Source organism: Sebastes umbrosus, chromosome 3 (genome assembly GCF_015220745.1).
Source record: "Sebastes umbrosus isolate fSebUmb1 chromosome 3, fSebUmb1.pri, whole genome shotgun sequence".
Lineage (NCBI taxonomy): Eukaryota > Metazoa > Chordata > Actinopteri > Perciformes > Sebastidae > Sebastes > Sebastes umbrosus.
Genome location: NC_051271.1, coordinates 37885313 through 37913062, shown reverse-complemented (window position 1 = coordinate 37913062; position 27750 = coordinate 37885313). Strand labels below are relative to the sequence as shown.

Genomic DNA, 27750 nt, shown 5'->3' with positions numbered 1-27750 from the left:
ATCCTCAATGTTAGAAAATCAAATCCTGTATCGATTCTCAAAAACACTATCGATTTGTAATTAATAGTTTACATGCAAAGATGAACTCAGCCAATACTTTATTTCATTTGCAAAGATACATTATGAACCCTCTCAGTGTAGTGCTATGATGTTGGATGTTATAGGGACTGGGATAAATGCCCACTGTGAATGTTCCCACTGTTCTGATTGCAGAAGTTTTTTTTTACTCAGATTTGATGTTTATGGGGGTGTGTTCTTCATATTATGGAAGTTTTCCTAAAATTTGATTAAAAAAATCGCAATATATCGCCTTACTTACAGTATCGCAATATATTGAATACTAACACCTGTATCGTGATATGTATCGTATCGACAGATACTTGTCAGTACACAGCCCTATACTCAATATATCAATAGCATGACTTTCTAACATACTGTTGGTTCTTCAGATAAATCAGTGACGCTTGGAGTCAAAACTTTGGTACACACACAATCCGTGGCTATAGTTCACATGCAGTTGTGTTTAGGGTAGAGCGGTGAAATACTTGAGGAATTTAATTAATCTCATCAAGTGATTAAATGAATGCAATGCCAGATTAGCTGCATTTTTCATTGAGCTGTAAGGTTGAAGCAAAACTTCCACAGCCAGAAGGACACTAAGTTTCAGCCTCACAGTGTTTCTTTATAGTAGGGATGCACCGATCTGACTTTTTCAGTCCCAGATACTGATACCCGGGCTTTGGGTATTGCTTTTGGGATACGGAGTACCGAACTGAAACCAGACTTCGATTAATAAACTGTGTATGCCTCACTGTGTGGAAATGACTGGGATCATTCTGTTATGTGTAAGGCTTGACTTGAACGTTGCTTTCCTAACTTTGTTAAACAAAATGTGACCGATAAATACATAGATATGCATTTATTTAATTGTATAAATATAAAATTGAATAGATCGGCACCATTGTCACCAATATCCGATGCAGCTATTTGAGTCAGTATCGGCCCGATATCCGATCCGGTATCGGTATTGGTGCATCCCTACTTTATAGTAGTACATTTCCTTTAATAAGAATTAAAATTAGAGTATATTCTAAAATTTCACAGACTCAAATAACAACCCTCACTGATCACAATCACTGATCATTTGTCCTTCTCAGTGTTTACTTTCCCACGCTTCAAAACATGGTTAGTTTCCAAAAATGTATACTATTTATATTTCCATAAATGCGTAAATGTCATGTCTAAAATCAAGATGAGCATGTGAAATGACCAGATCCTGAAATGATTTTGTCACAAAAAACTAAATTATCTAGTGACAAAATAATATCACCACAAGGTCCATTTAGTTGCTGTTCTGGAATTTTAGAATTTTGAAATATCACATGATCTTTGTCAGCCGATGGAGTTTGCTTGGTTGCCATGGAATTGTAGATGTTCAAATTTCATTTTTTGTTTTTGTTTGCACTTGAAGGGCTCCTTGTCCGTGTTGGCTTAAAAAAGGATATTGAAAGTTCATTCTTGACCTCGGGAACAGCAGTTGACAACATAATCTCACTGCAACGTCTATTTAGCAGCTGTTCTGGAGCTTTGACAGGTGTCAAACTCTATCTGATAACCTATCAAATGTACCTTTTTAATTATAAGTTTGTGTCATCAATCACTTTTTAAGAATATAGGTCACTTTATTCTCCATGTTTCCGACAGGCTTCAGTGATTATTATTACCTCCCTGATCCTTCCCTCCTGTGGCCTTCTTCATCAATACCACACTTGTTCTAAGTGAGAGTCTGTGTTGGGGCTCTGCACTTCATGGCCCCGGCTCAGATCCTATTTTGAGCTCATAAACAAGTCATAATAAATGACTTGCTCATATGCAATTACAGTCCTGCAGACCCTTGGGCCTAACGATATGTGGACACAATTAGCACACTTATTCTCCTTTTGAAAGGAGGAATTCACAGGGCTCTCGCCATATGTGCCCCTTTATCAGACATACTGCACCGTACCTGCTTTTACAAGACATGGACAAATTATATACAACATCTGTGAACTTGACTTAGTAGATAACAGCACCCTAAAAATACTGTACAGGACTATGAGTGTATATTTAACATGGGGGGTGGCCCCAGTGAAACTGATACATGACGCTATTAAAGCATCACTGTACAGGGCCCCGGGGCAAAACTGAGCCGTGGGCCCCGATTGACAACCCCAACCCCCCCCCTCCTCCCATTCACTGGGTATTGTGTATGTGCTCTGTCGCCTTCAAGTACCCATCAAGTACAGTGAACGCAGCAGACTCCACATGGCAGCTTAATTATAGTTTGCCTGGAGCTGTTGAAACCCACCAGTACTCCCATACTGGAGTACAACCTGACCCCCAGGTTTACTGTGTGCCAATTAGTTTGTGTTTATTTGATTAAACACAAACGTATCCACGCCCCATGTAAGAACGATATCGACTGAAACAACAATGGTGTTAAAACTATAGGTGTTGACATGGCTTCAAGATTAGGTAGTGATGCAATACGTGCCTCAAGGCACTTCAGTTCATAATGTGAGTTAGTGGTGCATATTCCCAAACAAATCTGTGTAGGCTATTAAAATGACAACATTGATTATGAGATCCCCTGATTGGCTTTGGCCTTGTGGAATATGCCCTCTTGGCCTGGTCAGTGATTCCACCTTGTAGATGACCTAGCATAAAGCTGCACTAGGCAGAATGTTTTTGGCATTATTGGGCAAAAATTCCATAATAACCTTTCAGCATATTTTAATTCAAGTGTTCTGAGAGAAAACTAGACTCCTGCTCCTCCTCATGGCTCTGTTTTCAGGCTTTAGAAAATCTAGCCCGTGATGGGAGACTTTGACCAATCACAGGTCATTTCAGAGAGAGAGAGCGTTCCTATTTGTTGTTTATTCAACGGAGGCAGCTGTCAATCACTCGCAAACTCTGATCAAACGGTCAAACTAGGCAGCGCTGATCAAATATGAATTAATATTCTGTTACTGTAATGCCTATTTCTCTCCTCAAATGTTTTCAGAAATATCTTGTAGTGTACTGTTTAGCTGTAAAATGAGAAGGAGTGCTCTGGCTGGTGGGTGGTGCTTGATATTTCCTCAACTGATCTCAACATGGCTGCCAGGTCACAAACTTTCTCATTTTAGGAAAGCCCAGTGCTACCGCTCAATGGGTGACAACTTTGTTCGGCTCATTTTCATGACAGCATGGCGGAATTAGCAAGCTAAGCTAGCTAAAGTAGCCAGCCGTCCGACCAGCGGGCTAGTGGCCACCGGCAGCGCTCTAAAGATAAATTGAGGACATATAAATCTTTGGATGCCTATAGTTAACTATCCTTCTGTAAAGTCGGTCAAAAAGAGTCGAACAATATCGGCGAAGCGTTTCAGAGATTGAGAGAAAGGGCTGCTAATAGTTTAGCCTTCTGCTAACCGCAGCCGTGAGCCATTGGCTGTGGTTAGCAGCAGGCTAAATATTAGCAACATTTACTCTCCATCTCTGAAAAGTTTCGCCAATATTGTAGCTAGCTAGAGCCTCAAGAAGGGTATCAATCTTCTCATGTCACTCTGGGCAAGATGTCAAACTATTCCTTAAAAACACACACGTTGAAAACAAATGTGTGCTTGGCAGGATAATGTGACAAAATACACTCACAGGCAGAATTATCTAGTGCTTAGAGACATGAATTAATGGGCCGCTGTTGATGATACATACAGGAATATGTTTTTAATACAACTTAGACTCTTAAAGCTTCAGTAGGCAGTATAATTTTGGCATCATTGGGCAAAAATTCCATAATAGCCTTTCAGCATATTGTGATTCAAGTGTTCTGAGAGATAACTAGACTTCTGCACCTCCTCATGGCTCTGTTTTCAGGCTTTAGAAAATCTAGCCAGTGACGGGAGACTTTGGCCAATCACAGGTCATTTCACAGAGAGAGAGAGCGTTCCTATTGGCTGTGCTCCGGCTGGTGGGCGGTGCTTAGTATTTCCTCAACTGATCTCAACATGGCTGCCGGGTCACAAACGTTCTCATTTTATAGCTAAATAGTACACTACAAGATTATTCTGAAAACATTTGAAGAGAGAAATAGGCATTACAGTAACAGAATATTGATTTATATGTGATGCCTAGTTTGACCGTTTGATCGGCGTTTGCGAGGGATTGACAGCCGGCTCTCATAGACGGAAGAAAAAAACTTTTTTTTTTAAAATCGTATTTGCTCCGTTTCCACCCACTGCTGCTTTAATGCACAGCTATTGGTTCCACAGAGTAGTTTAGTAGTGTAACATGAGCTTCCCAAATCAGTCCAACTGTATAGATAGTCCTGTTGAGTCGTATCCAGGCTACTGTGAGTCCAGTTAAAGTGTAACAGGAGCTTCTCAGAGCTGAGCTGAGCTGAGCTGAGCTGTACTGGGCTCTTCTGTCTCAGCGGGCCAGTCTGTGGCCTAGTTTCCCTAGCTACCCTGTCTCAGGAGACAAGGCTAGTCACTGTGAGAAGCAAAAAGAGGGAAAGAGGGAGAGGGGGGGAGAGAGAGAAAACGAGAGAAAGACACAATCTGTGGCACCCATTGAATCTCATTTGTAATGTTTGTGAAACCAGCTGGAAATGCTTATCTTGGGAGAGGAGAGGAGGGGGGGGAGTGGGGGGGGGGGATGAGACTCGGGGCTTTGTCAAAGGGAAGTGCTCGTCGGACCGTAGGGAAAGCTGGACCGCCGAGTGGCAAACACGCATCACAGACGCCACGCATTCTCTCCAAAGAGAGAGCGAGGTTGGGCACAGCCATGTTTACTTTTTAAGCTTCTGTTTCCCTACAAGTCCCAGTCCCATAACATTTCATTTTCTAGAGACTCCTGCGCCGCGCAAAGGCCCAGACTGGAAGACGATGTTGTTATTTGGCACAGTAAAACATCTCTTCGGAGAGCTGTTCCCCACTCAAATATTTATTGGCCTATCAAACACGGAGTGATATCTCGATGGAAAGGGTCCCTGTTTTCAGATGCTCACCCCTATCTGGGAGGCTGGTGTGTTGGAGAGGTTTATGAGGCCAGCTTTTTTGTTTTTGGGATTGGCCATTGTTTGTGGGAGAGTTTGACAACTAGCTGGAAGTGCTATGAGTGAGTGTGAGAAAGAGAAAGAGAAGCGGGTGAGTCAGGGGCTTTGCTGACGTCGTCTGTATGCTCAGTTTGCAGAGTCCTAACTCTGACACTGATTCTGACGAGAGTGTGTATCTGTGTTACGCACCGACACGGAGCGGTTGACAAAAGAGGCGGAGGTTCACGCACTATTACCGGGACCTCACACTCACACACATGCCGGGGGTTGTTTTCATGTGTTCCAACACCAGATGTTGTTTGTGATTGTGGAACGTTTTATTTGTCTCCTGCAGAAGTCTCAAAGCATGACAGCAGCTCTATTGCAAGAGCAAGACATCTCTCCAACAGGCTTCTGTTTGTGCAGGGTAAAAGCACATGGTGTGGTGCTTGAACATGGCCTCCGGCTCCCTTGGCGTTCGTCTCAGCAGCTTGACTTATGATTACGTCACCCAGAAATGGCGATGCTCTGTTGAGAGAGGTTTTTTGTTTTTCATGGGAAAATGACCTGAGCTGCTCTTCTTAGCTGGATGGGATGTCGTGCCATTTTTAGTGTGGTCTGATGTGTGTTTATGTGTGACAAGACCGAGAGACAGAGGAGGAAGAGGAGAAAAATGGGAAGAAAAAAGAGGGGAGTTGTCTTGCTCGCAGCTCGAGATTACAAGATAGTCAGGGAAATTGGCTAAAAAGTTATTAGAATCAGTCTGGCCTGATTGGTAGAGAAAGAATATCTTGTCATGCTAAAGCACCCAAGGATGATTTATTAGAAATATATCATCCGGTTTAATATATCCACCAGCAAGTGCAGCAATAGTTCATAGTCAAATATTTACATAAATACTTCAACTTAAAGGGTCGCTCCAGTGATTTAGTATTGTCCCTACATGAAGTCGGGGGGCTCACTAGAGACACATTGAAAAAAGAATGGTCAAAGTTTGTGCAACGGAAGCTGAGATATCCCGACTTTTACTGCCCAGTTTAGGTCAAGCTCCAAAATCACCGGATCCTACAATTCCCATAATTCAACACTTCTCCCATATCAACTTGACATGGTGATATGGTGTCACCAATGTGTTCCACTGCTTTCAAGTGGCCAAAAAAAAATCAATGAATGCAGGTTTAAGCCACAAAAATGAGGATTTAACTTCCTGAAGACTTAATTTGACTTGAGACACATAAGCATGCAAAAACAATCGTCTCAATTTTGACAGAGTCAAATTTGAATAAACAGTAAGACAGAGATGTGCAGGCATTGCACGGCCACACATCTTACATAATGTATTTAATTATGAGGCCTGCACATTGAAATAACTTTATAAAAGCTTCGAAAAGAAAATGTTCACATGCCGTCTCATTTTAATATCCATTCAGACATGAAAGACTTGCAGTTTGTTTATGAAGACTCATGACTTAAACTTGCCGCAATGACTTGAGACGTGACCTTAGACTTCCATCGACAGACTTGACACTTGAATTTCACTTGTCTCAAATTACTTGAAACTTAATCTCTATGAACAGATATCTGCATCTGAGTGCAGAATCTGTAGACAATGGGACAAGATTTGGATATCAGAAGCTTTCTGGTTTCCATTTGTAGTGCGAGTAGTATTGACCAATCACGTTTGAGCAGGCTTTGGTTGCATTCAGGTAAACAGTCTGTGTGATGATGACCAAAAGAGGCGGATGCATTGGCCGAAATGCAATCTCAGAACCTATCGGCTATCGTTTGGTGACGATTTAGCTTTTTATTAATCTCTATAAACATTCATTCATTCATTATCCGTAACAGCTTATCCTATTCAGGGTCCTGGGGGAGTGGGCTGGAGCCGTTCCCAGCTGACATTGGGTGAAGGCGGTGAAACCGTTTTAATTGATAGCGTTAATTGGTTAAAATGCTTAATGTTGGTTTACGGATAAACGGTTAATTATTAACATCCCTAACTTGGACAGCTCTGATTTATGTATACTATGCAATATGCCTGTAATATCCCAATTATTTAGTTTCAACTGTTACCACAGTTCCTCTGCTGTTGCAGTTTATCTTTATGTGGCAACAGGTTATCATGTTATGTTATTTGGGCACAGTTTGGGCCTCTTTGGAAGTCTGTTAGTTGTCTCATGTTGCTTTGGAAGTCACTTATCAAAGTGCTTATAGACCAGCTTACACTTGCAAAATGCAGTTAAGTGGATTCATCCTATGAAGGCCTACCTTTGAAGCAGTGTTTGTAATTGTAACTGTTGTCTACATGAGTACGTGACCTTGTCCGTCTTTAACTTTGTTGGGATCTGATACAAAATCTCATTATAGGATTGGTCTTTTGTGAACAAGTTGAATGGCTATCAAGACACCATCAAAGGTGCACAGGATATGGTTGCTGAATAGAGACTTTTTCTTCAGCACCCCCTGACCGGCACTTCCTGCGCCTACCACAAAGGCACAGAACGCTTGATCGGTCCATTTCAAAGTGGAAGTGACCACAGTAAGGAAAGGCGAGGCGTCGGCCTGGTGTGTGGTTAATAAAGGGCACTGTTTTGGCAGCAGATACAAAAAGCCTGTCTTTAGGGAGTTTCCAGAGACCCCCCTGCCAGAGACTGTGAATGGAATTGTCCTACAGTTTATTTCACTCTTGTGACATTTTTGTTGGCTTTGCTGAGAAACAGCTTAGAAGCATTTGTCAGGCTTTATTGTCATTTGTTAACCTCTCTGGAAAGAATAACTGACTGTATTAGACGAGTGAGTATATTTAGGTTGTGGTTCCATGTGGAAAGACTTCACTCCAATGCTATAAGAGAATTTTTTCCAACCTGACTTTTTTGTAGTCAGAAGAACATTTGCACTTTCATGGTCTGAGAGTATGATGTGTGTCTGTTTTATAGTTAACTTTAAATATAGTAGTTTAGGCGGGGTTCACTGCATTTAGTGGCTAGGCCCACATTCTCTGCCCCACCAAGCACTCCGCTCTTTTGCCTTCTTCACTTGAAAACGGTGGGACTGGGTCCTGGCTTTTCCTCCGAAACTGTAAGTTATTTTCTCTATTCTCTGTTCTCTATACTATACACTATATCTCTTATGGTCACTGAATGAATGGTCATGCTATTAGAAAAAATATTCTTCAGTCAGAGGGGAAAAAAAGTAAGCTGTAAAACTCAACATGAATATTCAGAGCCATTTCAGAAGAACATGATGAAATAATCAGAGGTCCAATTTGTTCTGTCGTAAGAATTCATGTTTCTCGCTTTGCTTCTGAGCATGAATACAACTTTTGTTTTCAAGTCCCGCTTCCTCCGTGGGAACAACAGACGTACAAGGTCTTTTTCTTGCTATCTGGGACATTGAAGCCCCCAAAGCCTTCTTTGAGCTGTTTAGTTTTTTTTCCTGCCTCCTTTGTGTTTTTCCCTGTTTATGAATCAAGTTTTAGACTCCTTTGAAAAGAAAGTTGACGTGTCAGAAAATAGAAAAATGGAATATTGACACGTGACTGTGCTGTGGAATCTAAAGAAAAACTTGACTAATCTGTGTGATCAAGAAAAGACAAATTATTAAATGTGTCTTGAGTGAGTAGTAGTAGTAGTAGTGGTACATCTGGTCAGACTTACTCATGTTAGACCGTTCAGTGAGTTATGGTTCAGCCTCCTCATTGTTTCCTAATCCCTCCTAACCCATTTTAGATTCAAACACCTTCCTGTTTCCAAACAGAGGTGGTTGGTTATTAAGAGCCGAGTGTTAGAAATCAAGAGATCATGAGGTTCATGCTTCTCCACGCCCAAAATTTCCGCCTTCATGTTGGAATTGCAGCAATGCGTTATTGGTCCAGACCTGCCTGCTGCTGTGCAAGAATGTCTTGCGGCGATCACAAGATACTACTGGACGGTTTTATCTTGATTTAATATCCCCACAAGAACACGGAAGATAAATTAGAGAGAGAGACCTGTTGTTAGTGTTGTTTTCATGCTTGCAAAGATCTGAATTTGTCTCCGTGGTTGCTGTGAAGATGGCTCATCTTCCATTTCATTTTATCATATTGACAGACTGTCAGTAGATGTTTGACATTTTTTTTTTTGGTAACACGTAACCTGTACTTAGCATATAAGTAGTATATAGATAATTAATACACGGTTTATAATAGAGATGTTCCGATACCGTTTTTTCTTCCCGATACCGATTCCGATACATGAACTTGTGGTATCAGCCGATACCGAGTACCGATCCATAAAAATATACTACCGACGACAGCACAGTGAAGGCTACTGTTTGGGAGTGGCGAAGAATAATTGATTTCCGGTTAAACAAGTTGATAATAAATGACGGTATCGGATCGGTGCATAGACTGGCGCACTCACAAATACCCAATCCCGAATTTTGGGCAATATCGGATGCATTTCCAATACTGGTATCGGTATTGGAACAACTTTAGTTTATAACATGCTATAATGCAGATATAAGCGTTTATTAATGTATTTGTCAACGACTATAACTCTTCATGTGGGCAGCCATAAGTGGATTCTGGTGTTTAAACAGATAATGAATGACAATGTAGTGAAAGACAGTTGTAATGATATAAAATGTGTCTTCATAAGAAGAGTTAGAATTTTTTGACAAATATGATTTATTAATAAACACTAGCTTGTAGCTGTGTACTACACGTGAACTACATTTTAGTGTTTATTAAATGTTTATATAGTGCTAATAAATGATAAATTGGGGCAAAGTGTTACCTTTTTGTTCAGCAAATACTTGATCGAGGGCATTTTGGCGCTCATGACTGACTGTGCTTGAGCTCTGAGTCAGCATGTCGGCTTGCATGAGCGTGTCCCGTTCTTCATGAAAAGGTGAAGAAAAAGCAGCTACCATGTAATATGCAGAATGAAAAAATGAATGAGATTTCATTACGGGAAAATTGGAAGATGTTTACTGCTAGATGTCTCTTCATTTATGAGGAGAGGCATCAGCCCAGACTGTTGTAATTTACTGGGAGTGTTGAGTGAATAGAGTCTATTTTGGGGATTGGGGGGGTGGGGGGGCATTAGGTTCAAGCTTGATATTTTGGGCTCGGGCAGACCATGGATGGTTGTTGGTTGTGTTTTCCACTGCGGTTGCCATCACATACCCATCTGCTTCTGGGGTTTGGAGTCCACATCTTCCAGCCTGGCTCCTATCTTAGACCTCAGCTCAGCACGGATTTGCCTCTGAGTTGAATAAAGTGGCCCATAGGCATGATGGAAGGAGTTTGTAGAGCACACAAACATAGTCACATAGTACTGTAGAATTGGAGTAAGTGACAGGCAATTGCAGTACAGAAATTCCAAAGATATAGTCAAACTAGGGCTGTCAAAATGAATGTGATAACAACGTGTTTACGCAAATTTGTTTTAATGCCACTAAGGCATTAACGCAATCGATCTTTTGGAGGTTGTAGTGGGTTCAGTTTTAAAGCTAGAGTAAAGATACTGCTATCAGGATGAAACTACGGAACTTAAGGAATCCATTGGTACCAACCATGTCTTACTAGCTTGTAGCGAAGGAGGTTGAATAACGCTCAAAACAAATTTTGACGGACAAAATCTCTCATGGCTATTTTTAAAGGGATCCCTTGACCTCAGATCTCAAGATGTGTGAATGAAAATGGTTTCTATGGGTACCCACGAGTCTCCCCTTTACAGACATGCCCACTTTAAGATAATCCATGCAGTTTTGGGCAAATCATCAAGTCACACAGTTTATGCTAACTGCAGTACCTGTGAGGGTTTCTGGACAATATTTGTCATTGTTTTGTGTTGTTAATTGATTTCCAATAGTAAAAATATAGACACATTTGCATAAAGCAGCATATGTGTCCACTCCCATGTTGATAAATGTATTAAATACTTGTTAAATCTCCCTTTAAGGTACATTTTGAACAGAAAAAAAGTGTGAATCATTTGTGATTAATCGCGATTAACTATGGACAATCATGCAATTAATCGTGATTTTATATTTTAATTGATTGACAGCCCTAATTCGAACTAGACCATGCTAGTGGCTCTGTGAGAGTATACTTCAACACAGTGCTAATGTCAGCATGCTAACATGCTCACATGATTATACTATCATGCAGATGTTTAGCAAGTATAATGTTTACCATGTTGCTGTCCAGGCATTTCAGTCCACAAATGTCAACCTTATCGTGGCGCTAGAGAAAAAGTCAGGGGATTACCAAAGTCATTAGGATACATCATCTCGGAACCATCAATGTCTGTACAAGATCTTATTCCTATTTTATGTCTTGTTGATGTAGAGATATTTCGCTGAATAAGTAATAACTTAGACCAGCTGATGGTGCTAGATGATAACTCAGGAGATCACCACAGTCAGTAGGGTTCATCCTCTGGGCACATGGATATCTGTACCAAATGTCATAATCCATCCAATAGTTGGCGAGACACTTGACCAAAAAAACGGAAATGTCAACCTCATGGTGGCGCTACAGGAAAAGTCGGGGTATCACCAAAGTCATTAGGATTCATCCTCTGGGGACCATAAATGTGTGCGCTGAATATCCTGACCGACTGACCGACATTGCCGTCCATAGAGCCACACCACTAGTGTTGATAAAAACGGAATATTAACCAACAGAGAATGGGAATGTGATGTCACCGACAGCAAATCGACCATTTTTTGAGGAATAAGAGTCAAAAGGTAAATTGTAGTATATATAGCAAATACAGTCCGACAAAAGGTAGGCTAACGTTATGGGTGCAAGACACCTGTAGATTAAATATGCCGTATTAACGGACATTTTGTTAGTATTCAGTTAGCATAACTTAGCTAGCTTATCTTTGTGTGGATGATAGTGTTGTTGGCATTTGGCTTGTAGATCTTAGTATACCTACCCGTTTGTAAATCGGACATCGGCCTCCAAAGATTTACATATTTTGACCTGCTGACAACGCCAAAACACATCAGTGACCGTAATTGGTGGCAAGCTGTCAAGGTCCTCCTAAGTCATAAGGATCGATTTTGTAATGCATCACCCCTTTGCCTCTGTCAGCTTCTCTTTTTATGGGTATTTGTCTTTCGCACGTACTTTATACATTTCTGATGATGAACGATTGACAGTCGACAGACGAATGGACCGGTGACATAGTCTACCGTGGCTCCGTGCGCTACCCAGGGTCGGCGCCAGAGTGTTAGGGGGGGACGGGCAATCTGCTTTGACAGGGGGGGCATTTTTTTCACCTCATATAGCCTTTATTAAGTGTATCTTTACCATTATCATGTTTCATGAAAGAAATAAACTGACAGAGAGCCGTACATACTGCCACTTATGCGCACAGGCGCGCACGCACGCATACACATGCTGTTATGTCCACAAAAACAGGTTATAAACTAACACCGTGTCCTAACTGGATGCGAGCGTCCGACTATCGCGCTGCATCGCGCTTCTGACGCTCTCTGTCCACTGAATACGTTAAATCTTCACTTCTGTAACATCATGTAAACAAACCAGGAACATATCAGCTGTGAGCTCCAGATCAGACTGGAGCTGAAGACGTAACCACCTCAAAGATGGGTTAGTAGTATGTTCGTACTTTTTTTTTATTATCAGAAAACACACGTTTTATTTGTGATATTTACTGGAAATAACATACGATATAGCCAAGAGCAAGTAGGTTGTAATCTAGTGATCTTCTCCAGCCAGCTGTCACCTTATTATGGTTTCTGTTTTGAAATGAGGAGGTACTGGAGGCTACAGATAACTCCTCAGGCACGCCCTGCGTCTTGCTAGTGCCAGGGTCAAAATGTGCACACACACGGGTGCCGAGATAAAGTAAACAGGGAGTTAAACAACACATTAATCTGACAGTCTGACTGATTTCTTCATTACTATAATTTAAGTTAATAAAGACTAAATGTGGATGTTTCACTCACCAGTTGTTGTCCCTGCTCAGCCTGCTGTAGTGTAACATTAGTCCATTGTTTTATTCCACAATACTGAACAGAATAATCCAAATAGGTAGAAAAAGTAAGATGTGAGAGGAGCACAGGATGCTTTTTACTCTCTTGGTCCTAATTGTGCTTTAATGCACCAGGTTTGTAGGTCTACTTTCTCTCATTTTTTTCTATTGAGCTAGATTAAAAAAAACAACCAAAAAAACAAACATGCAAACGGAGCGGATCAAAACGAGGCTTCTTACTGAAATATTGTAGCGACGGCTCATATGTCCCAGAGTTTCCATAGTTGTATCTTTGCGCTGTGTGTTCGTGACCATTAGTGAGGTGGCTGTTATATTTTTTGACAGGTAGCTCGTAATAAAGTTTCACTAGTGAACTTTATTACATATAACTGCGAGCGTCAATGCCTGTGCTGAAAGTGTCAGTAATCAAGTTAATATTTTCATTTTCACAACTGACCCGGTTTTCTCGGCTCATTTTATCTAAACTAATCAGCCGTTCCTCTCAATATGAGTGACAGGAAGAAAATAGGAACAATGTATCCTATAGAAGTTCAGACAAAACGCCACGCCGGGCTGTGCAGCACCGTGTTGCTCGCAGCCAGTTAGGACCCTCCAATAGAAAACAATGTAATCAAGCCCAAGTACATGTCCTAGTTGTTTCCTAAATGCAAAACTATCACTGTTTTGTGCTTTATTTTGCATTGCAGTGTTAAGTCCTTCCATTACCAAACTGAATGACTTCATTTTACTTATAGCCTAGCTGTTATTTCAGTTTAGTTTTTTGTCAGGAGAGAATTCAGCTGAGGGGGCACAGTGACCTTTTTGGATGGGCCTCGACCCCCATGGCCCGTCCCTAACGCCGACGCTACCCTCCAAAAATGGTGGCTTGCCCCAGGATTCTCTGTAATTCCCATTCCATAAATATCATTTTTGGATTTTTTTAAGCTCTCAAATATAAAATTTGGGTATCTGGTATCGGTGGGCCCATAATACACACTCAGTGCTGCATACACATTACTACCACACACACAAACAGGCTCCGACAAGTGCCGGGGCAGCCCCTCCATTCCCTCTGAGGCATATCTCTCTGAGTCATTTGGATAAGTCCCTATCAGTGTTGACAGGTATGCACTAACAGCATAAAGATATTTTGGGTATTTGTGCCACTGAAGTCAAGTCTGGCCTTTACATAACGCTTTAAAAGCTAGAATCAGCCTCAGCCACCAGTTAACTCACTTTTTCCATGTGTGTCTTTTCAGTTTTCTGAAATGTACTCTCATTTCTTTGTTAATGAGAACCAAAAAGAGCTCTTTGCTATACTTACGAGTCCTTGTTCTACTACAAAAGTCACTTGGAAACATTGCTGACTGTGGCAGTAAGCCAGTTTTTTTTTTTTTGCTTTTGTGATTTTTTGTAACTTGGAAGTACCCCGGGGAGCACATTTTCATAGCAATAAATGCCAACGATAATCGCTGTGGTGACACCCTACCGTGCTAAGAACAAGTTTGTCAGTGTAGTGTGACAGTCACAGCTTCTGGATGCCAGTAGCTGTGTTTGCATGGGAGTGAACATACTGGGGTGGCTCCATGCCAGCAGCAGCTGAGCCCCTTCCAAGCAGCAACAAGGCCTTTTAACCCTCGGCTTTGTTGTGGAACCTCTTTTTTTTCTCAAGCTGCTGCCCTTTGTACGTCAAAGTCAGGGTCTTTCACTCGACCTCATTCATCTCGGCTCTGCTCTGGAGGCTCTTGGCAGGTACAGAGGGTTGGAGTGACAGTGTGAGATCAGTCAGAAAGATGGAGCCTGCCGGAATAAGGAGCAGGAATGCCTCACCGGGGAAACACGTTGCCTTTATTTAATCTGAATGCTATACAAGAGGCAAAGTCAATCGTTTCTGTGTTCACGCCGCCTTGATACTAAGTGGATTTCTATTTGCGCTGTGTCTGGGCCACTTAGCTGGAATGCTTTGGCTGGGTGACAACATCTTGTTTTATTGCAAATCACTTCATAATGGCTATTTTAGCTGTATGTTGAGTACAGCTTTGAAGTGCTCAGTGGGTACAAAATATACGGAAAAAACATGAATGCTTTATGTGTAGGCTGTTGTGACAACAATGGGAATAAAGGCAAATCTATGTCAGTATTGATGGCTTTGCCTCTGTATTCTAAATAAAAGTCATGATTTCGTAATGATGAAAGCGGGAACACCAGTCCAGAATAAAATTTCCAATATACACCGTGTTACCAGGTATTTAGTACACCTGTAGAATAATGCAATTATTTATTCTGTGAAGCTCATGTCCATCCACCTCTATGGTAATTTGAGTCTGTCCTCACCAGAAAGACAACAGCTTGAATGCTTGAATATTTGAGTATTACAAAGCGGCCTCTTGTAGTCATGCATTGTATGTCATTGTCACTGACTATTTCGTCTTGCAGAGGCGCTCACATGGCAAACGCTCACGTGGGTTGTTTTGGAAGGCAGCGGGCGAGGCATGGACCTATTTTGACATCAAGGACTCAATGTAGTTTGATTGATGTTGTACTTCATTCATTCAAACCTTTATTTAAGACCTCAAAATATCCATCATTTGCAATGATGTCGAGATACAGATTATATTGAGAAGGTTGTCTAATATTCTGTCCCCCTCCATTTACATCCATGAGGGGGACGTAGTAGTATTCGAACAATGTAAGCTTTAGATTAGATTCTGGAGGTGTACCCAATAAACTGGTAACTCAGTGCAATGTCCCCCTTCAAAAGCTTGTAGCCTAATGATGTAACAACTTATCCACTTGAGAAATTTGACATCCAGAGCCCTTTTCTGAACGACCGTATATCAGCAGATGAGAGAACCCATCTTCTCTTAACGTCACTGATGAAAAATTCCTGGCCTCTTGATCTGTTACCTTGGTTATCTAAGTTTCATTAGATTAGGAATGATGGCGGCATCACTTACCTCCTCTTGACGGATAAATGGACTCTGTCTCAATCTTATCAGGCCTCTCAGGGCTGCGGCATTGCTGCAGCCAAGGGTAAAGGCCAACAGGTCAGAGTGCTGACAAAGGAGGGATGATGTCACCATCCATCCCCAAAGTGTCAACCCCTGACAGATTTATGAGTGTGTGTCATTGAACGTTCATGTCGGGGGAATTGGTCTTGGGCTGTGTGAGCGTGTCGCTTTTGAGTTTGTTGTGTGCTACAATCACATGTGTAGCTATGCCATTACACTCCATTAATTGTCATCTATTGTTTCAATGAGTACTGGAAAGATTGAGTAACTGATAGTCGATTGACACAAAGGAATTGCCAATAGACTCCTTTTCTGCTAGGAAACATGATGACGTATTTCTGTGGGTGGAGCGTAGGTGGAGGCAGAATAATTCTTTGAACGCGTTAGCTAACACTGGCTAGCAAGTTTTGTTGGCTTTTTTTTTTTAACAATGGATGAAGAAAATAGCTATGTGCAGTCTGAGGGGCCGCGATTGTCAGTGTTAAGACAGACTTATCAAAAAGAGAGTCTTGCAATATTGGCAAAGCATGGTGGAGAGAATGTCGCTAATAGTTTAGCTTCTGCGGCTACAGTTAGCGGAATATTAAACTATTAGCAACATTTTCTCTACATCTCTAATAGTTTAGCCTGTTAGCATCATTTTTCTACATCTCTCAATTATATTTTATGCCTATTAGCAACATTTTCTCTCCATCTCTCTGATAGTTTAGCCTGTTAGGAAATATTTTCTCTCCATCTTTCTAATAGTTTGAGACTATTAGCAACATTTGTTCTCATCTCTCTAATAGTTTAGCCTATTAGCAACATTTTCTCTCCATCTCTGTAATAGTTTAGCCTTCTGTGTGAGCTCATTGCTGCAGTGCAACACCTGTGACGGCTAATAACGGTTGGCAGAAGGCTAAGCTAAACTTTTAGCAACATTTTCTAGCTTTCGAGAGCCTCGAATCACAGTTTGTCATCTCAGATGTATGCAATATCGATTCTGGCAGCAAGATGATTTGCGATGTGTGAGTTTAGCCTACTACTCTGACATGGTTCGTGTTTGCCTCCAGTCTTTCCTTTGTTTGCCTCCGGCTACCATCATGACCTAATCATGACGTCGGCACTAAAAGGGGCTAATCTATTAATTGTTTGTCATTTATCAAGAAAAACTGTCAAACATTTGCTAGTTGCAGGTTCTCAAATGTAAGTAGGCTACCTTTGTTGCTTTGTATCATCGAAGTTAAATATCTTTGGTTTTTGCACTGTTGGCTGCACCAAGCCAGTTAAAAATGAAAAAGAAAAGTTGTGGCCCAAGTTTTAACTTTCTTCTGCCTTTCTTCTCTTGGCAGGTATATCTCATCAATGTCACCTACTCTGACAACACCTCCCACATCATCTACAGAAGATACAGCAAATTCTTTGACCTACAGGTAATCTTCCATCACTCATGTACTCCTCTGCATGCTCCGTGCGGGGCCTGTTTGTACAGAAATCCCTAATTCCATTGACGCTGATGTATTTTGAACACGTCAACCCTGTGATCTTACAGCATTGTTTTGTATAGATTAATGTGTAAGCTTCACGACTGTTCACTGCCGCCGTGTCTATGCCCGTGTTCTCCACACCTCGTCGCCTCAGTGAATCAATGTGTGTGTTAGTAATTGGTCGGGGAGCAGGGGAGACATGGTTTGTATCCCTTCGCCTCGTAGAGATGCAGCAATGCACCGCAGATCTCTCTCTCGGCTCTCTCTGTATCTCCACCCCTCCTTCTTTCGCCCCACTTCTTCCTCTCTCTCATCTAATCTCTGCCTTACCCTCAAAACGTCAGGGTGCTGACGGGCCTTTTTTTCTTATAGTACAAGCAAGAAATCCACATTGAAGTCAATTTAATGTACCATGCTTTATAGTAGGTCTCCGTTAGATTCTCTAGTGCAAGGCTGCTCTGATTGGTGGGTTCTTTAAATATAGTCTTGTACGGAGGAGGTCTTTTTCTGTTTTCTTGACTTGGCTCGGATGCTTTACTCTCATGTTTAAAGTGTCGAGTTCTCTTTTTGGGACTCTTATTTATTTTGGAACGGTGCAGGAGTTGCAGGTGAAAACCCTGCCTTGTGTCTCTCCGATTGACTATTCCATTCTGAGAGAATGTTTGTGTGCATTTCTGCCCCTCGCACCCTCGACCCACTGCAAGCTGATACCATATGTATATTGGACCAGAGGTCTTCGGGTTACTAGTAAATATGAAAGGGCCGTAGTGAGAGAGTTACAGGGGGCACATCTCAATAGCCCCAGTGTGTAAGTCCAGCAGGAAATGATGTTTCAATCAGTGGAGGAAAGGTCCTTTCTGAAAGGTCCCATTGATAAGCAGTGGGGCAGTGTGAGGTGGAAAACAGACTCCCCCCTGCAACTGATTACTCCCAATGTGGAATAAAAGACAAAGGTAGAATAATAAACACGTAGAAGCAAGCAAAGTATGAATGTTCGTCCGTTCTGGAAAAGATATATATGAGCGGGGTGAACGTGTGTCTTCCTCCTGATATTCAGCCCATCAAATTGCCTGTGAGGAAACAAATGAACCTTAATGGTTCATAGATGGCTTGGCACAAAATCAGTCCCAGTCAGCGGCAGCAAGATTGATTTTGTTAGTTTTGTCAAATGGTGCAGGACAAAGGTCACCCAACTTGGTCTGGCACTTTATTGAGTTGTCAAAGAAAGCGTCTCTCACATGGCCAGAGTTTGGCAGAGTTTGGTTTTATTGTGAAAATCCCCTGCTACACATTGATGGGATTTACCCTTTTAAAGCATACTGCAATATATCACCACCAGCACTTCACCACTCACATCTTACTTTGCCTTGGTTCCTTGATGTTTCCATTTAGACTGTGACACTCGACACACGGATGAAACTACCACTGGCAACACTGACAGACCAGCTTTCTAATGCTCAGTAATCCTCTGTCTCTGCCGGTATATGGGCCGAAAGTAAAGTCCTCTCTGTCAGCCTTTGAACTCGCCAGATGCCTTTGATGGTCCTGTTTGATCCCATTGTTTTCAGAGCAACCTGGAGCCTCTCCTGTCCAAACAGTTAAGACCGTGCTGCTCTCAGCAGCCCTGCTAACCCTAGGGGAGAGAAACACGGATGGCTGCTCTGAAACTGTTGGAGAGCGCTTTAAACCGAAGCTTTGGCAAAGATCGCTGGGGTTTTCTAGACCGTTTCCTAGTAATAACCAGAACAGGCTGTGTTCCTGGAAACACACTGGCCCTGGTTCTGGGCTGGCGTCAAGAATGAGACGGGCCACAGATGTCGCTTTGATTGACTCTGTTTAATGCTGCAGTAGGCAGAATGTTTTTGGCATCATTGGGCAAAAAATCCATAATAACCTTTCAGCTTATTGTAGTTCAAGTGTTCTGAGAGAAAACTAGACTTCTGCACCTCATCATGGCTCTGTTTTCAGGCTTTAGAAAATCTAGCCCATGATGGGAGACTTTGGCCAATCACAGGTCATTTCAGAGAGAGAGAGAGCGTTCCTATTGGCTGTGCTCCGGCAGTGCTTGGTATTTCCTCGACAGATCTCAACATGGCTGCCCAGGCACAAACTTTCTCATTTTACAGCTAAACAGTACACTACAAGATGTTTCTGAAAACATAATATTGATGTTGATTGCACAATGTATAGCGTGTAGATTGGTTCCCTGCCACCGAGTTGCGAGCTCCCGGGAAAAACAAGGCTCGATGGCCGCCACTGCAAAATGTATATAACGGAAACGCTGGGGGTGTTTTACTCTCCCTTTATCATAGCGCTGAGTTCAGGGTTTCTAGTTCACAACGGGATTATTAAGGTTGTTTCTTGCTTTGAACAGTAGCCAGGCTGCTAGCGGTAGCCATGTTGCTAATGCTACCGCTACATAACGGCTGGCTAGCTAGTTAACGGTAGCAGCCAGAAGACGAACCAGGAGCTACAAGGAAGCCAGCTGGCTTCTAATGTTTTCTAATACTAAAGCTAACATTAGCAACCAGAAGACGAACATCTATGATCCATTGTCCATTTGATATTCCAAACAAAGAACACATTTTATTGCAGTGGCCTTTTTTAAAATGAGCAGTGGTGAAACTTACTATATTCTTTTACATCTGATCTGGTTGTCTTTGTGACAGCGGCGCCAACAATAAAGACACGGTCACGCATTCGTGAATGCAGGCGAGTGACCATAGCTTGCCAAGTCGATATTTGCTTGAAACTTCACCAAAAATCGAATTCCACGCGAATCCGAAGATGCAAATTTGTCTGCAAGCAAATGATTTTTCACCCCCTTTGCTCACACGGAATGGAAGCGAACGGGACGCCAATGTTAATTTCGTGCATGTATGACCGTGCCATAATACCACTTGGCCTTCTGCCAACACCTCCTGGAAAACAATGAATGGATCCAGCCACATTCCAACGTGCTCCTGCCTGTGTAAAGCCAGTGATGCAGAGAATGTGTTAAGGTAAAAATAATAGGAGCCATATTAGTGCTATTTAGTGTCCTTCTGTGAAAAAGAAGTCATTTACGGCTAATCGAATGATTACATTAATGCAGAATGTAGCCAGAATTGCCCTGTGGGGAGCCATTTTGTCGGTTCCGTTAAGAGAAAGTAGCACCTCTCTCTCTCTGCTGTCCTTTGCCATCGTCTTTCTATTAGTTCTTTATTTGATGGTGGTTTGGGGGGACTAAAGCTGCCCTGTACACCGGTTTGATTTTTTTACCCTTTGTCAATCGAACAATCGGCGCACCTCGATTGCAGGCAGGGAACAAGGAAGACAAAACAAGAACACTGCATGCCTTCTCTATTATCTCTACCCACACCCTTACGTATTAATTTCTTTGTCCACTAAAGCACAGCTCATCTTCCTCGTCAGGATGTGACTGTCTTCCTGGCTGCCCTGCTGTGCAATGATGTGGTTTTGTCTCAGCCAGACCTGACTAGTGAGTCAAACAGTGTATCCTTCTGGCAGAAGTAGGCCGCTCCAAGTTCCTCGTCAAATGGGAGGAAACCGGGGCGGGGGGAGAGGAACGGGTCGGCCGGAGGGAGGAAAGGAGCAGTGAGGAGTTAGAGTGGGATGATGATGATTGTGGTGGTGATAATGAGGCAGAGGAGGACAGTGATGAAAGATATGAAAGCGATGATGGTAATGAGAATGACAGCAACACTAGTGGCGCTGATGACTAAGATCGAGGCTGTTGATGCCGCTGACGACACTGATGATGCAGGTGGAAGAAATTAAAAGATATTGCGGGCTTTCTTCAGGGTCACTTATTAAAAGAAGCCTTCATGAGCCTGTTTCAGGAGCCTCTGAGGAGTGGGTGATGTGCCCTGGGTGTCCTTGGGCCCCGAGCGAAGTTGGTATATTTAAAGCCGCTGCATGGCTCACCATCTGAAAGAAGGACATGCTCTGACTCGAGCTTTTTATGAGGGCCTTTGGTTTGTATTCTGTCCGCACGCGCGCACACAAAACCTCTCTTTTCTTCTTCCAAGTCTGCCCTCGTATGAGCCTCCCCACAGCAACTGAATATTTAGAGATTCTGATGTTACATCTCTCCCAACATCCCTTTTTCAGTGTTTTAGTGCACCTTTGAAGAACCAACATCACAATATTAGTCTGTTTACTCAGTCTCAAGGTCGATAATCAGTAATTTTGGAAATAGCTTTATCGATGCTAGAGGCAGGCTTTCGGCACACAGCATCTTATATTCGGCGCAGAAAATTATACAGTAGCTGTGGTCCAAGCGCTTAAAGGCAAGGTCACTGAATTGGGAATCTCTAACCTCTAAGTGGGCCGTTTGATGGAAACATATGTCTAGACCACAAGGCATTATCGGTATGCCATCCTCGAGTATAAATTTCTGAATATCCAGGCCACTAGTCTTTGTCCTTGAGGTGTTCTGTGGACATACTGTAACTCAATGAGGGAGCCCATTGTTTCAGATCGAGGATAAAGGACTGTTTTATTTTATTTATGTGAGCGAGAGAGAGAGAGAATAGTGGGAAACTCTTTAGCCCCATCTGGGAGGCAGAGGAAGGACACCTACAGGCCAAACACAGGAGCTGTTCTTTTGACTCACAATCGGGCACTTTGACAGGACGGCCCAGGCCGGGTCCTTACTGCATGGATTGGAAGCAGAGGTGGGGAAAGTATGCAGTGTTTCCCACAGCCGTGGTGAAGGGATCAGGAGAGTGGGCTAAATTTAGAATGAATGAGCACAGTTCAGCCGTTTGTGGGGCATTTCCACGCCTCCAAAAAACGTATCAGTGTGACTGTGAGGTGACTGGGACACATTCAGGGAATCAAAGAGACAGCAGGCAGCAGGATAGAGAAGAACGAGAGTTGACAGAGGAAACTTGAGGTTTAATGCAAGATAGTAGGCCGTAGGCAGAAAAGGAGATATGGTTTGATAAAAAGTTGGGCATGCTACATGTTTAATATGAATAAACTTTGAATAAACACACAAACAGCGCTCACAGTTCACTTTTGCTGCTGGGTATACTAACGTTACAACTGAACTCTTCTTCACTACTTTGGAGTCAATGAGCGACGAGCGGTTCTCGACAACACTGCAAGCAGCACTTCTTGGTAGGGGTGTCACGATTCAATGTTAGTAGGGCTGAGACGATACACCCATCTCCCGATTCGATACTGTCACGATACTTGGCTGCCGATTCGATATGTATTGCAATTTTTAATATTGCGATTCTTCAAATATTGCGATTCGATATTACGATTTATTGCCATTTTTATTAACTTTTTTAACACTAGACCATGGGGAAAATGTTGAATCATACACTTCTAGGGAATTTTAATTTAGAAAATATCTAAATTAATACATTATAGTCACTCTCATCGCCGTGGTCAAATGGGCCGATGCTACAACTGTAGAGCACCTATATACTGACATTTATGTTAAATACATTCAAACGGCCCCGATGGAGCTGACTATGGATGGATAAAGAGAACAGAGCTGACGGGAGAGCTAGAGACCACCTTGGAGAAGTTAGAGGAAGTATACACGTCTGAATTCGTCTGGTTTTCAAAATAAGGTGCTAACAAAGCGAGCTGTATATACAAAATACATATATGGAAATAAGATTGGTTGGATTATATTCACCAGAAGAATAAAACATTACATGTCCCTCATAAATTAAAAAGAAAATACCACTAATTTGTGAGGGAAATGTCTTTATTCTTTGATTTTTGGGTTGCTGGAAAAATGTAATAAATAACGTCTGACAATGATCCTGATATATTTGACTTCAGGACATCTCTGACTACATACATGCTGAATATCAAACATTTTTTCTGTATTAATTTAGATATTTCCCAAAGTAAAATCCCAAAGCGTATGATTCAACTTTTTCCCATGGTCTAGTGTTAAAAAAATTTGCAATAAAAGTCTCAATAAATCCTAATATCGAATCGCAATACTTAAAAATCGCAATACACATCAAATCGGCACCCAAGTATCGTGGTAGTATCGGATCGGGAGATAGATGTATCGTCCCAGCCCTACTGCGTATATCAATACTGATTGGTCTGTTGTATTGACACACAGCCAATCTCAAACAGAAAGCCTCCTATTTGGAAGAAGCCGACTTAGATCACCAACATAACAAGCAGTCAACAGTAGTAGATCGATACAGTGATCACTCTTACGTTAGAAGCTCAGCCCTTTGCTACATCGATCCCATATATCATATATTTCTAGGGATTGCGTGGAGAAGAGGGGGAAGTGCTTGTGTTGTTTGTGTCGAGGTGGAGAGGCCCTCCCAGTGGCTGGCAGCCTCTGCATGTAGGAGCATGAAGGCAGAGGAAGACGCGCTGGGAGTTCATGAAGAATAACTAGTCTGTCGGTTCGATCTTTTTTTGGCATCTATTTTTTTGCTGTAGTGTTGTATGTCTATACATCAATATCCTTCCTCTCTTACATCCATCTCCTCCTCTGGTGACTTCTGCCAGTGGTGATCACCATATTTGATTCCATACAGTAGATTGAACAGATGAAATATGTTCCCTGTTTGCTTCCTGTGTTTACACTGCTGCCTGTTATCTGGAGATGATATGTGGCAGGCAGCTGACAGACTTCCACTGTTGCTCTCTATCCGTCTCCGTCTTGTTTTCTTTCCCTCTCTCCTCTCTCCTCTCTCTGCTCGACTGGTCAGACCTCATGTTTCTGTTTAGCTCAAGGTCTCCTCCGCCTGAGTCGGATGGGGAGGAGGAGGAGGAGAGTCGCTGAAAACTTTTGAGCCCTTGTGCTCCTGGATCTCTGGCAGCTCTGCCTCACGCTGAGCCTTGAACAGAGAGGCTGCTCAAGGTTTTTTTCTTTTTCATTACATTTCAAGCTAAGCCTTCCGCTGCCTCTGTTCACCATTTGATAAATCACACTCATTCTATACTCCTACTGTGCATCTTGTTCAGAGAGGGCAAAGGTTGTGTGTTTTCTGTGTCTGGATATTGAGCGCAGAGCAGCTCGCACTGTTGAATAGCTGAAGGACATGTTATCAGGGACATGTGATAAAAAGGAATACGCAACTGCATGAAATTAATTCAGACGGTTATTTTTTAACCTCAGAAGTGTAGGAGCAAGCCAAGGGAAAAAAAGGAGGGCTGCTTTTTCCCTCTCTTATAGAGTAGAACCTAGTGAATACAAAAATTTGATATTAAGACCTGCAGACAAAATCAATTACTCTAAATAACTAAATCAATAATAACATGCTCACATGTCAGTCATCGCTCTCACATGCATTCAAACATCAACATGTCCTTCACTTTTTAAAGCAAAATGAAAATATTCTTTTGGCATCCACTGGTGGTAGTATCAAAAATATTCAGTCATCTGAAAAGATGCTGTTAAACCAACAGGGTAGTGGCTAGAAGGGAGCCAGCAAACTGGGAAAACTCTCGGGAGATTGTTAAGGTTAGGCACTGATCTCGGATGGTTAAGGTTAGGCATTGACCTTGAATAGTTAAGGTTAGGATATAGGTCAACAGGCAGCGAGCCTCGCGAGAGTTTTTGCAGGTTTTTGAAGATCTCAGATCAGGTTTCACAGTTTGCGGGCTCCCTTCTAGACACGGAAAACCAACAAGTGCTTTGTTTGAACCATATTGGGACCTTAAAGGTGGAGTTTTCTTGGAAACAAACAAAACTTCACCAAAATGCAGTGTCCTCAAGGACTGTGTTGAGTGTACTTCCTTTCCCAGAAAACATTTGCAGAGGCAGCATGTTTGTAGGCTTGTAGTCTGCTTCTTTACTGCCTTTGTTGGGGCATTGCTATGTTTCTTGGTGGGTTACCACCAACTTTTGATGAGCAGAGTAGCGTGAAACTGGCAGGAATGTGTATCGAGACGCCTGCGCATACCGTAAAAACTGCAATTAATAGCCCAGGGATTTATTTGCTTCAAACACTGAACTCAACCGGCATATATGTGGAACAGGCTTCTCTATGGTACAGGCCTATAAATTCCTTTTGCACAAAATTCTTGCTCAGCAAAGATGGGAAATACTATCAAATTGTTAATTTAAACCAGCATGAATATTACTTGTATAATAATGAAGACTGTCTAAGTTAATGTGATAATAACATGTTAACGCAAAGTTTTTTTAACGCATTAACGCAACTTGCGGTTTTTAGGTTGTAGGGGGCTCAGATTTAAAGCTAGAGTGAAGATACTAATATCATAGAAAACCTAAAGAATCCATTGGTACCAACCATGTCATACTAGCTCGTTGTCAAGGGAGGCTAAATAACGCTCCAAACTTTTGCTAAATTCTTGGCCATTTTCAAAGGGGCTCCTTGACCTCTGACCTCAAGATATGTGAATGAAAATGGGTTCTATGGGTACCCATGAGTCCAGTTAACGTGTTAACCTCGACAGCCCTATTAGAAATGCATGCTTTTTTTGAAGGCTACAGAAAACGTTTCTTAAACGGAAAGAAAATGATTGTCTGAGGGCGGCTTTTACGCCCTTTTTCTGACCACTTGAGTGCTACAATGTGGTGGTTGTCACTTAATAAAAATCCAAAAAGCAATACCAGGCAAAACCCATGTATCTGAAAGTTAATCAATCTTACTTCCTTGTGTTTATTAACCGACCTGTGTCCTCCTGAAAGCGCACCCATCTAGCGTTCCAAACATGTAAAAACAAGGTTTATTGCTGTTAGTGCAGAATCCACAGACTGCCTCTGCTTATCTACAGTATCGGTAGCAACGGCCGGTCCCAGTCCAGCCAATTCCCCTACCTCGCCCCTCTGTCTGCAGGTTAATGAACAGCGATTGGGTAAACAGCAGGCAGGACGGAACACGCAGGACGCTTTGCTTTCAATGCCAACTAGTCAGGGTGAAAAAGAGAGACGAAACCGAGATAGAGACACGCGGAGATAAGAGGTGAGAGTTCTCACTAGAATTTAAAGTGAAACCCAGGTGTCTATCTTTGGTTTCCCCATCAGCCTCCCTCCTCTCACACCCGACCCGTCACGTCTTCCCCACCAACATTCGTATCTCATTCCTACAATTTTTCTCACCCCCTCTCTCTCCCCCTGCTGCTCACATATCTCTCTCCTCTCCTCCATCTGTCTCTGTCTCTCCTCAGAAACCCTTCCCTGTCTCCCACCCTCCTCACCCCCTCTCCACCCCCCATCCCCCTGCGGTCTCTTCTGAGTGAGTTTTCCCTCAGCTAATCCGCCATGACCTGCACGTTCCTCGGGTCAAGTGCATCAGCTTACTACAGTTTCTGTTTTCCATGTTAGGCTGTTTTGCATGCATGCGTTTTATTTCTTAGTGTGTGCACATGTTTGTGTGTGTGTGCGTGGGTGTACAGTATGTGTAATGCATTACTGGTGTTTCTCCTGATTACCCAGGCAGTCTCTCTCTATTACGTGATGATCCAATTTCCCTCCACCGCGGCCTCTCCATCTCAGTCGGATTACATTATATACTACAGTCACAGAAGGAGCTTTAAAGGAAATATAAAAGACCTCCAAATTAAAACCCTTCAATAGACCACAGCACCATCCACAGTTGGAGAGTTAGCCTCTATACAGGGTGACCCCTGTGGAATTAATTTTGTCCAAATAAAGAAACGCCATAAAACTTACAACAACAATAACAGCAACAGCAAATTATCACTGCAAAATATGACAAAGAGCTAAAATGTGAAATGCAAAGAATTATGCATCGAAATCACTGTCAACAACAGTCACTGTTTTAGCAGGACAGTGTTGCTCAAAAATAACCAATTTAGTGGGGACGGTAGTCCCAAACTGCAAAACTTAGCTATTAGCTAACAGTCACTCGCCGTGTTTCCATTCACATTTTCTATATTAAAATATTTAATTGCGATTAATCACACATTTTTTGATCTGTTCAAAATGTACCTTAAAGGGAGATTTGTCAAGTATTTAATACTCTTATCAATATGGGAGTGGGTAAATATGCTGCTTTATACAAATGTATGTATATATTTATTATTGGAAATCAATTAACAACACAAATCAATGACAGATATTGTCCAGAAACCCTGACAGGTACTGCATTTAGCATAAAACAATATGCTCAAATCATAACATGGCAAACTGCAGCCCAACAGACAACAACAGCTGTCAGTGTGTCAGTGTGCTGACTTGACTATGACTTGCCCCAAACTGCATGTGATTATCATAAAGTGGGCATGTCTGTAAA

At 42.2% G+C, this 27750-nt stretch overlaps 1 protein-coding gene across 6 annotated transcripts in view; it reads left to right on the top strand.

Moving 5' to 3' along the window:
- sh3pxd2aa (SH3 and PX domains 2Aa) overlaps positions 1–27750 on the top strand; it is a 145995-nt gene that overhangs the window by 1596 nt on the left and 116649 nt on the right. For all 6 annotated transcript variants that reach the window (XM_037764130.1, XM_037764132.1, XM_037764126.1 and 3 more), the window contains exon 2: positions 17390–17470. In XM_037764130.1, the coding sequence (XP_037620058.1) occupies positions 17390–17470 (81 nt within the window). The remainder of the gene's footprint in view (positions 1–17389; positions 17471–27750) is intronic.